Genomic DNA, 12,468 nt, shown 5'->3' with positions numbered 1-12,468 from the left:
TATAAATGACCTTGTGGATAACATCGGAAGTTCACTGAGGCTTTTTGCGGATGATGCTATAGTATATCGAGAGGTTTTAACAATGGAAAATTGTACTGAGATGCAGGAGGATCTGCTACGAATTGACGCATGGTGCAGGGAATGGCAATTGAATCTCAATGTAGACAAGTGTAATGTGCTGCGAATACATAGAAAGAAAGATCCTTTATCATTTAGCTACAATATAGCAGGTCAGCAACTGGAAGCAGTTAATTCCATAAATTATCTGGGAGTACGCATTAAGAGTGATTTAAAATGGAATGATCATATAAAGTTGATCGTTGGTAAGGCAGATGCCAGACTGAGATTCATTGGAAGAATCCTAAGGAAATGCAATCCGAAAACTAAGGAAGTAGGTTACAGTACACTTGTTCGCCCACTGCTTGAACATTGCTCACCAGTGTGGGATCCGTACCAGATAGGGTTGATAGAAGAGATAGAGAAGATCCAACGGAGAGCAGCGCGCTTCGTTACAGGATCATTTAGTAATCGCGAAAGCGTTACGGAGATGATAGATAAACTGCAGTGGAAGACTCTGCAGGAGAGACGCTCAGTAGCTCGGTACGGGCTTTTGTTGAAGTTTCGAGAACATACCTTCACCGAAGAGTCAAGCAGTATATTGCTCCCTCCTACGTATATCTCGCGAAGAGACCATGAGCATAAAATCAGAGAGATTAGAGCCCACACAGAGGCATACCGACAATCTTTCTTTCCACGAACAATACGAGACTGGAATAGAAGGTAGAACCGATAGAGGTAGTCAAAGTACCCCCCGCCACACACCGCCGTGTGGCTTGCGGAGTATGGATGTAGATGCAGATGTAGATGTAGAAGTGTTTAAACTCAGAAAAGTGTTCCTGGAGCCACTAGCAGTTCTGGGCGTGTGGGGCGGAACTCCCCAAGTCCGTCGGAATGCACAATGAACATGAATGGCTGCAGGTGATCAGACAGGACGCTTACGTACGTGTCACCTGTCAGAGTCTTATCTAAACATATCAGGGATCCCATATCACACCAACCGCACGCACCGCACACCATTACAGAGCTTCCACCAGCTTCAACGTCTCCTGCTGACATGCAGGGTCCATTGATTCCTGAGGCTGTCTCCATACCTGTACACGTCCATCCGCCCGAAACAATCTGAAACGGGACTCGTCCGACCAGGCGACATGTTTCCAGTCATCAAGAGTCCAATGTCGGTGTTGACGGACCCAGGCGAGGCGTGAAGCTTTGTGTCGTGCTGTCATCAAGGCTACACGAAGCCCATCTCGATGATGTTTCGTTGAATGGTTCGCATGCTGACACTTGCATTGAAATCTGCAGCAATTTGCGGTAGGGTTGCACTTGTATAACGTTGAACGATTCTCTTCACTCGTTCTTGGTCCCATTCTTGCAAGAGCTTTTTCCGGCCGGAGCGATGTCGGAGATTTGATGTTTTACCAGATTCCTGATATTCACGGTACACTCGTGAAACGGTCGTACGGGAAAATCCCCATTTCATCGCTGCCTCGGAGATGCTGTGTCCCATCGCTCGTGCGCCAACTATAACACCACGTTCAAACTCACTTAAAACTTGATAACTTGCTATTGTAGCAGCAGTAACCGGTCTAATTGCGCCAGACACTGGTCTTATATAGGTGTTGCCGACTGCAGCGCCGTATTCTGTCTGTTCGCACACCTTTGTATTTGAATAGGCATGCCTATACCAGTTCTTCTGGCGTCTCAGTTGTATGTATCTAGTACAGTTGCCTAGAAATAAGTTTTTCTAATCGGTGAAAGGCTTTATACTTAGTCAGTACTATTATTTGCCAAATGCATGGAATGTATACAGGGTGAAAAGTATGTAAACCGACAAACTCTGGGAGGTTGTAGGGGACATCAAAACAAATATTTTTCCCTAATGTCATTTTTTCGCCGGCTGATGTGGCCGTGCGGCTCTAGGCGCTTCAGTCTGGAACCGCGTGACAGCTACGGTCGCAGGTTCGAATCCTGCCTCGGGCATGGATGTGTGTGTTGTCCTTAGGTTAGTTAGGTTTAAGTAGTTCTACGTTCTAGGGGACTGATGAGCACAGATGTTAAGTCCCATAGTGCTCAGAGCCATTTGAACCATTTGTCATTTTTTCCTATGGGGAGTATTTAAACCGGTAGAGTCTGGCGGCAGGTTAATTAAACCAACAAACACTTTTCCATTTTTTTATGACCAAGAGACAACACCTTAACACAACCCAATTTGAATTACAGTAGATATTCAAAATGCCTCCATTGACACGTAAACAAAGGTTACACCGTCTGATCATGTTCTGTCTGACACGGGCAAAAACCCCAGGAGTATCCCGAATTGTTCCTGCTGCTGCTACTATCCGGGCAACTAGATCCTCTTCTGATGCAACAGGGGTTGCGTAAACAAGATTGGGCATCTCTCCCCACACAAAAAAGTCCGGAGGGGACATATCTGGGGATCGAGCAGGCCATGGTACAGGACCACCTCTGCCATTCCACGTTTCTGGGAACTGTCGGTCCAGGAATCGACGCACACGACGACTGAAATGTGCCGGCGTCCCGTCATGTTGGAACCACATACGTTGTCTTGTAGGGAGCGGGAAGTCTTCCAGCAATTCTGGCAATGCTCTGCCGGGAAAATTGTAATAGCGCCTGCCATTTAATGGGCGAGGTAGCAGATACGGCGCAATTAAACAGTCCCCAACAACACCGACCTCCACATTAACGAAGAACCGCACTTGATGAGAGCTAGTAACTGTGACATGTGGGTTATCCTCACTCCAAACATGAGAATTGTGCATGTTGAAGACTCCAACACGTCCGAACGTTGCTTCATAGGTAAACAACACAGAGGATGGAAATGTAGGATGCAGTTCACACTATTCCAGGTACCAGTGCGTAAACTGTGCTCTGGGTGGATAATCAATTGGTTCAGGTTGTGGACACGCTGTAAGTGAAATGGAAGTAACAATTGCTCTCGAAGGACTGTTCTTACATTCGACTGATTCGTCCCCGTGTTACGTGCAACTGCACGAGTGCTGATTGAAGGATCCCGCTCCACATGCTGCAAGACAGCTTCCTCAAATTGCAGCGTTCTTACCGTGCGACGGCGTCCTTGTCTAGGTAATCAGCTAAATGACCCGGTCTCAGGCAGACGTTAGTACACAGCAGCAAAGGTCGTATGATGCAGGATACGTCGATTAGGATATTTTTGTTGATAAACCCGCTGTGCAGCTCGTCCGTTGTGGTGCGCTACGTATTACGCACCAACCATATCAGTGTACTCGCTCCAGGTGTATCGCTTCATTAGTAAACAGAGGCAATGCACTACTACACTGGTGGACAGCATTGCCTACAACTGAAGATCGTAATACGGCCTCCAACAACTGAAGAGCGTAATACGGCCTCCACCGGTTTAAATAATCCTCATAGGAAAAAATGACATTAGGGAAAAATATTTGTTTTGATGTCCCCTACAACCTCCCAGAGTTTGTCGGTTTAAATACTTTTCACCCTGTAGAGGCTACTGTGTGACGGTAAGTGCCACAAAGTGAGGTACTGTGCTGTGCCGGCAGGTGGAGAAGAAGGTGACGGCGGACGACGTGGCGAGCGGCCGCTTCCGGCGGCAGGCTATGACGTGCTTCGTGTGCGAGGACCCGGCCACCGGCGGCAACTACGAGGAGTGTTCGTACGGCGCGGAGCCGAAGCAGGAGGCCTACTTCGTGGGCAGCTCGCGCTCCTTCAAGGCCAAGCCCACCGAGACGTCGCTGCGCTACCGCCGCGATCTCGACCCGGAGCTCGCCGCCATGGAGACCGAGGCGCGCGTCTACCGGCAGGTACGGCCAGTGGTCGGGTTCGAACCTTCCATTCGATCTCTAGTGGGTCCGTCCAGTGTCAAACTAAAGGCAGCAAACAGAGTGCAGAAATATTAAATTCCTCATTTAAATGTGTATTTACACATGAGGTTAAACAAAGCCTTTTATTGTTGTGTACGTAGGATGTAACTAAACTGGTTTTGCAGACGTTATTTCTAGTGGGGACCAACACGGTTAAGTTTAGCTTAGAAACTCATAACCGGAAAAGTACCGTTTCCCCCCTACACGCAAAATACCACAACACACTCTGCGTTCTGATCTGACTCTTCATCTACTGATATGGATCCACTTAGAACTGGGGCTCCATTTGATGATCACCGACACCAGTGCAGATACGGTACCTTTGTACCATTTTCCGGTAAATGCGATCACCAGTCCCTGCTCCTTCAGCAACAGCCACAGCCATAATCCGCGCCATTAGTTCTTCGTGGGATGCCACAGGGGTCCCGTATATCAAGGATTTTATGTGACCCCACATTTATTGGTCTGGTGGGTTCAAATCGAAAGAACCACGACCTATCCACTGTTGCCAAAATCGTTGGTCCAGGTGACCTCGGAAGGCACGTGAAAAACTCTCTGGGCAGATGACAAACTCAACGGCATGTAAACAGACCTGTAGTGGGCTTGGAATATCAGGTTTATCGGTGAATGACGAGCATAATACCCTAGTCAGTGGCGCCGAAAATGCGAGAGATCTGAATAGGTATTGGGGTTTTTTGCGTGCCCCGAAAAAGAGGCATATTTTCGTAAATGAGGTCCTTTGCTAAGTTTCAACGTGTTGGTCACCATTGCGACTCCTTAAAGACTGAAGGGAATTCAGTTACACCTTATACCTTAGGCGGAAAATATTTTTCCCTCCCAAAATATAGTAACTATAAACTTAATTATTGACACACATGTAATTTATTATATACCTTTATATCTCTAAAAGTTACAACTCACTGTGTGATCCATTATTTACTAGATACTGTCTTCAACGAACAAGTACGTTTATTACAACTTTCCTCAAGAACTCAGCGGGAACGCCGCTTACGAATTCACGGATCTTATTCTGAAGTTCACCAAGACTTCGTGGTTTGCCGCGGTACATTTCTTCCTTTACACTGCCCCACAAAGAAGAAATCGCATTATCTGACGTCTGGGACCCTCGCTGGCCATTTTGTAGGACATCAGCGACCGATCCAGCGTCCTGCGAAGCCTTCGTCAAATAGGCCGTAATGAGGGGGAGCTCCATTCTGCATTAATAAAGCTTCATGTGGCTCGTTACATTCGGAAGTTGTAGGTCATACAAAATTTTCTGACATTTCCAGGTGTCTTTCAGAGCTCATAGCGTGTCTCAAGAGATAGGGTTCAATAATGAGGGCATGAGTTAACCCGCACCACACTGTCACTTTCGGATCGCCTCCATTTTAAAGGGCTTCGCTCGCACATTTCCCTTGCTGTGGCCATATATCCTCTGGTCTCCATGATCTCTTAATGTCCATACTTCCGGTACTCATTAATTTAGTGCGATAACTTTTAATTATTCACAAAAAAATGGCTCTGAGCACTATGGGACTTAACATCTTAGGTCATCAGTCCCCTAGAACTTAGAACTACTTAAACCTAACTAACCTAAGGACATCACACAACACCCAGCCATCACGAGGCACGACCACGAGATGCGGGCAATTATTCACATCTCGCTGCAAGTTTGTCTCATTGATCCATGGTTAATCGTCCTGGCATCTCTGCGGCTTCAAAGGGACATCAAACGCTTCACAGGATGTGAAAAAAGGTGAAACAAAACGACATAATTTAGTCTATAAAACAAGGTACCTTTCATTGCTATCTGCGCATAACATCACTAGAAAAATAAAATTCAAAATAGGAAGTTACTTTCTGACCACTCTGTAGATCACTACACTTTGTTTATACGGGTGGATTCTAATAGTTCCGCACAAATTGAAGGAGCTGATAGGAAAGCCCAAATATAACCACTCCTGAACAAGAACTTATGTTCTCGGAAGTAATCTCGACCCAATTAATGCTTTGGAATATCGGAAAGTGCACTAGTATATTCAAGCCTTGTCAATTTGGCACTGTCAATGCTTTCATATCTCCTTAGTTCAATAATGCAGCTTTCGTTTTACGTTAAACAGTAAGCTCCAGCATTATATTCGTTTAGATGAAACTGAAAGTAATCACCCGAAATCGGGATAAAGCCAAAACCGGTCGTGTTTTGAATAAAGAGTCCCCAAAAGTGATTGGTAACGCGTTTTCTTCTAGATTATCCTTTAAAGGGTTTTGGAGTCCAACAGCATCCATTATGGATAAAATCAGTTTACAGTTTTTACCCACTACGCGCTGCGGTTTCTCCCAGTAGCACTGAAGACAGGCTGATTGTCTATTCGTATTACAGGCTTCTAGAACTTGTACAACGGATAAAGTTTTGATAATGGACCCATGTCCGGAAACGTACCGCACAGCACGCAGGTCACTGACTCCTCTTTGTGCTTACCATGTGAGAGATTTGTAAGTGATCCGATCTTCAATCATGTTTTACATCCAAACGGTACGTTTCCGGACATGGATTCTTTACCAAAACTTATCTAAGTCCCCTCTAAAACACCTAGAAGCCTGTATCACGAAACGTGAAACATTCTGCATATTTCCTGACACATAAACATTTTTCGTGTCATTCTGTTCCTTCTTGTAGACCCTGTTATCCACATCTGCGCGATTCTGCGGAGCACCTCTTTTGTTTTCTCGTCCGCCCACTTTAACTTTCAGTGTGCTGCAGCGCCACAATGCTTCAACTGTCTTCTTTTGCGGTTTGCGTACAGGCTATGACGCACTTCATTACTACGCTATGTCGCCTTTTCAAATGCACAACATATCTGCCTCAGGAAAGACTGCACCGCGACTAATACTATTATTACTTACAGGTCTGTTTGTAAATCACTTTTCTGCCACCAGTCACGATTTTATTTGATTCATAGTCCACGCGACGCATTTCGGGAAACGATTCCCATGTTAAAGGGTGTTTCCCCTTTGTACTATGCCCTTTTTACGTAATGTTTTCGATGTTACGAAATGTTCTCCTCTGTATTTTCCTTTACTTCAGTGTATAAGAAATGCGCCATTTTTAGTTAGTTACCGACTTTTATATGTAGTTAGTGGCGAAATTTGGAAGAACTTGTACTTACAGTTTTTTTATGGTCCATTCGTGTCGAATTTCTGCACAGTCTCATACATGTCAAACATCACACACAATTTACAGTGCACAGTATGCATCGAGAATAATTTATAGAAACACACAGTTGCAAAGATGTTTTTAGATGTAGTCGACAGAGATAATGTTACACGTCTTCCACAGAGTATGGTACGTAACTGTTTGTTTATGTAAGTTATTCTCGATGCGCTCTGTGCAATGAAAATTCTGTGTGATGTTTAATATGTGTGAGATTCAGCACAAATGGGCCATAAGAAAACTGTAAGCACAAGTTCTTCCAAATTTCTCCACCAACTACATATAAAAATCGACAACCAACCAAAAATGGCATAAAATGACATAGTACAAAGAGAAAATGGAGTGTTCATTTAGTGGCTGATGGCTGCTGTATTTAGCTCGTGTGGAGATGTTTTGACTGCTTTAGCAACGTCTTTTCTGGACCTCTTACTCCATGCAGTTACACCTAACACCGGCCCTTATTAGATTGGCGTAGATATTCAGCCTTGCAAGTCTTGTGATTTACTCTGGGTCCAGGTAAGCTGTGCTCTGTTCTTCCTCGGCATCGAACTTCTTTCTTCCGTGCAGATTTCTATAAATGAAGTGGATACAAAACAAAACACTGCTTCTCTTCTTAAATAACGTGTAGATTGGTTCCATTTAATGCTGTATATTGTCACAAACTTTCACAAAAGGTTACGCGTTACATGGGAACCAACTAATATTACTGTCTCAAAGACCTCTCGTTAACATTCTATCTGTGAATGGTAAATAACAACAGTCGGTTCCATACATCATATTCCTCTTCCTTGGTGCCGGAAATCTTTTTTAGTAACAGAGCTCCTTCGTTCCTCCTTGCTGCAAGGAGATTACAAATGCTTTCCAGCAGGTAGGCTCCGCAGCAGTTGAGTAACACTTTCCCACAGTATGTGGCCCGATATTCACAAAATAATTGCGATCGCGCACATCTTTACTCTGAGCTCTACATTTGACGTACGTGATACATAGCCTTCCATGACTGGCATAGATCACTACAAAAACACACTTGCAAATGAGAATCATTTCCCGAAACGCTTCGTGTAAAATATAAATAAAAAACCATTGTTTTCACACTCGCAGGCTTTCACAGAACCATTTATAATTGATGCAATCAGATTATTATTATTGACAGGGTGACAATTATTGATCTACACGAAGAATAACGTAAATTAGTTACAAACTACGGCGTGTGCACACTTTATTCAACATGTAAACGTCACTACAGATTCGGATTTAGCTTACGACAATACATGCTTGTCACCATTGGCGATGATGTGGCGCAGACGAATCGTGAAATTCGGTATGACCCGTTAAAGTGTCGTCACATCGAGGCTGTCGATCACCTCCTGAATGGCTGTTTTCAGCTCAGTAGTTGTTTTGGGGCTATTGCTGGACGCCTTGTCTTTAATAAAGCCCCACAGAAAGGAGTCGCATGTGTTCAGATCCGCAGAATATGGCGGACAATCGACGCCCAGGTCAGTGGCCTCTGGGTACCCCAGAGCCAGAATGCGGTCCACCGTGCTCCTCCAAGTCACCGAAAACTCTCCTGCTTCGATGGGTTCCGTCTTGCATGAACCACATCTTGTCAAAATCAGGATCACTTTGAACAATGGGGATGAAATCATCTTCCAAAACGTTCACGTACTGTTCGGTAGTCACCGTGCCATCTACATCTACATCTACATCCATACTCCGCAAGCCACCTGACGGTGTGTGGCGGAGGGTACCTTGAGTACCTCTATTGGTTCTCCCTTCTATTCCAGTCTCGTATTGTTCGTGGAAAGAAGGATTGTCGGTATGCCTCTGTGTGGGCTCTAATCTCTCTGATTTTATCCTCATGGTCTCTTCGCGAGAGATACGTAGGAGGGAGCAATGTACTGCTTGACTCTTCGGTGAAGGTATGTTCTCGAAACTTTAACAAAAGCCCGTACCGAGCTACTGAGCGTCTCTCCTGCAGAGTCCGCCACTGGAGTCTATCTGTCGTCTCCGTAACGCTTTCGCGATTACTAAATGATTCTATAACGAAGCGCGCTGCTCTCCGTTGGATCTTCTCTATATCTTCTATCAACCCTATCTGGTACGGATCCCACACTGCTGAGCAGTATTCAAGCAGTGGGCAAACAAGCGCACTGTAACCTACTTCCTTTGTTTTCGGGTTGCATTTCCTTAGGATTTTTCCAATGAATCTCAGTCTGACATCTGCTTTACCGACGATCAACATTATATGATCATTCCATTTTAAATCACTCCTAATGCGTACTCGATACACCACAGCATCATCTGCAAAAAACCTCAGTGAACTTCCGATGTCATCCACCAGGTCATTTATGTATATTGTGAATAGCAACGGTCCTATGACAATCCCCTGCGGCGCACCTGAACTCACTCTTACTTCGGAAGACTTCTCTCCATTGAGAATGACATGCTGCGTCCCGTTATCTAGGAACTCCTCAATCCAATCACACAATTGGTCTGATAGTCCATATGCTCTTACTTTGTTCATTAAACGACTGTGGGGAACTGTATCGAACGCCTTGCGGAAGTCAAGAAACACGGCATCTACCTGTGAACCCGTGTCTATGGCCCTCTGAGTTTCGTGGACGAATAGCGCCAGCTGGGTTTCACATGACCGTCTTTTTCGAAACCCATGCTGATTCCTACAGAGTAGATTTCTAGTCTCCAGAAAAGTCATTATACTCGAACACAATACGTGTTCCAAAATTCTACAACTGATCGACGTTAGAGATATAGGTCTATAGTTCTGCACATCTGTTCGACGTCCCTTCTTGAAAACGGGGATGACCTGTGCCCTTTTCCAATCTTTTAGAACGCTACGCTGTTCTAGAGACCTACGGTACACCGCTGCAAGAAGGGGGGCAAGTTCCTTCGCGCACTCTGTGTAAAATCGAACTGGTATCCCATCAGGTCCAGAGGCCTTTCCTCTTTTGAGCGATTTTAATTGTTTCTCCATCCCTCTGTCGTCTATTTCGATATCTACCATTTTGTCATCTGTGCGACAATCTAGAGAAGGAACTACAGTGCAGTCTTCCTCTGTGAAACAACTTTGGAAAAAGACATTTAGTATTTCGTCCTTTAGTCTTCATCCTCTGTTTCAGTACCATTTTGGTCACAGAGTGTCTGGACATTTTGTTTTGATCCACCTACCGCTTTGACATAAGACCAAAATTTCTTAGGATTTTCTGCCAAGTCAGTACATAGAACTTTACTTTCGAATTCATTGAACGCCTCTCGCATAGCCCTCCTCACACTACATTTCGCTTCGCGTAATTTTTGTTTGTCTGCAAGGCTTTGGCTATGTTTATGTTTGCTGTGAAGTCCCCTTTGCTTCCGCAGCAAGGAGTATCTCATCGATTATTCCGCGACTGGACACTGCACACCACACAGTCACCCGTTTGAAACGTCCCCTTAGAACAATTGTACATGACTGTGCTTAAACTGACACACAATATTTTTAGCGCAACGCAATCTGACTTTCAATAATCCCTACAAAACAATGGCCCTGACTAACTTTAACCTATACCTTTCAGAAATCACTTACCTCACAAAAATCTTCGTTACTGGAACTACTGCAATACAGCGAGCGCCACTACTGCCAGCTAAATAAAAGATTCAAACTACTGAAGGCACTAACTACTGATAGGGATAGTTAGCAAATGAAAGATTTTAATAGAGAACAAACAATGTATTTACCTTAATGGTCATAATATATATAGCAGTTCATGCCAAACAGTCTTACAAATTTCACAACTCCGCCATCTCTCTCCCCACAACCACCACTGCTGGCGGCTCACCTCCAACTGCGCAACGCTACGCGCTGTTCACGTCCAGCTGCCCAACACTACAATGGCAGACAACAATGCAAACTAGCCACAGACTGCACACAGCACAGCCAGTGATTTTCATATAGAGCGCTACGTAACGTTGCCAATAAGAAAACATAAACAGCCTACTTACACGTCGAGTGTGAAGAGATTTCTTGGTCACGAAATGCGGATTCTCAGTCCCCAGATGCGCCAAAATGAAAATGGGCTTCGTCGCTAAGCCAAACCGAGGGAAGTGCGCATGCGCGTATTAATTTCCATCACGCCTCGCAGCCGGCCGTGCAGTTTGAATGTCGTAACGCAAACCGTTCAGAAGTTATGACGATTTTATTTCATAATTGTCACCCTACAGTGCGGCTACTGTGCCCTCTTTGCTGACCGCACTCGCTCGCTTCCGCAGGCACCGTCCGACTACGAGCGCGAGCTGGACGCGTTCCTCAAGTCTGACACGTCTTCGGGCTACGCCTTCCGTCCGAGCAGCAGCGGCTACGGCCCCTCGGAGCGGCTGTCGGCCGCCGCCGACAGCGGCAACTGCCAGAAGGTGGTGAAGGACTCGATGACGTGCCAGGTGTGCAAGGACCCCAAGACGGGCGGCGCGTCCGAGCAGTGCTCCTACTCGACCAAGCCGCAGGCGAACAACTACTTTGTGGAGAAGCAGTCCTCGTACAGCAGCGGCAGCAAGCAGCCTACGCGCTCCACCAGCTCCAGCTACGACAGCCGCGGTGGGGCCAGCGAGCGCCGCGACACCAAGGTGCCCGGCAAGGACCTCGTGAGTACCCCTGCGCTGCTGCGGGCAGCGCGTCAGACAACTTGCTACAGGCCACGCCGCGAAGTCGTCCTCTTGGCTGTTAGAGTCACAATAGCAGGCATTAAGCAATCCAGTGGATTTAGTCTGTGTCCAGTCTGGAACTGACGGGTTGGGCTTCCCTCTCCTGTGTTAGTTCTTCATTTCATACTAGCACCTATAGATACACTCATGTTCAGAAAAGACAGAACACCTTGAACGATTAGAGATAGGACGTTCATATTCAAAGGATATGTTCATTAGTATGCTCTGCAGAAATGATTAACATTTCAGTCACCTCAGTTCAACATGTGCCCTGTTGCCCAGTAGGTGCAGGGTCTGCCGTGGGCCCTGATAACTTGTTCCGCGCGTGAGACGGCATCGACGCATATAAGGCGTGAATGGGGTCCTGTGGTATAGCCATCCATGCTGCGTTCACCTGGTCTCTTACCCGTCTCTTCACTGTACCCCACACATTTTCGATTGGCGTCAAGTCTGGTGATCTGGCGGGCCAGGGAGAAAGGCTGTCATCCTGTGACACCAATAAGGCACATGTTCGCGCAGTAACATGTGGTCGTGCATTGTCCTGCTGAAAAATGGCGTCTGGGGTGTTTTGCAGGAAGGGTATGGCTACGGGTCACAGGATGTAATTCTCGTAGGTCACACTGGTCACAGTGC

General features: G+C 45.9%; 1 protein-coding gene across 1 annotated transcript in view; it reads left to right on the top strand.

The window, feature by feature from the left end:
* The window catches only part of LOC126140239 (uncharacterized), an 80,336-nt gene that overhangs the window by 48,693 nt on the left and 19,175 nt on the right, over window positions 1-12,468 (top strand). The window contains exons 6-7 of the mRNA XM_049915233.1: window positions 3,615-3,875; window positions 11,407-11,775. Coding sequence (XP_049771190.1) covers window positions 3,615-3,875; window positions 11,407-11,775 — 630 coding nt within the window. The remainder of the gene's footprint in view (window positions 1-3,614; window positions 3,876-11,406; window positions 11,776-12,468) is intronic.

Source organism: Schistocerca cancellata, chromosome 1 (assembly GCF_023864275.1).
Source record: "Schistocerca cancellata isolate TAMUIC-IGC-003103 chromosome 1, iqSchCanc2.1, whole genome shotgun sequence".
Taxonomy (NCBI): domain Eukaryota; kingdom Metazoa; phylum Arthropoda; class Insecta; order Orthoptera; family Acrididae; genus Schistocerca; species Schistocerca cancellata.
The sequence above is the reverse complement of the archived record's forward strand: the minus strand, read 5'-3'. Positions and strand labels throughout refer to the sequence as shown.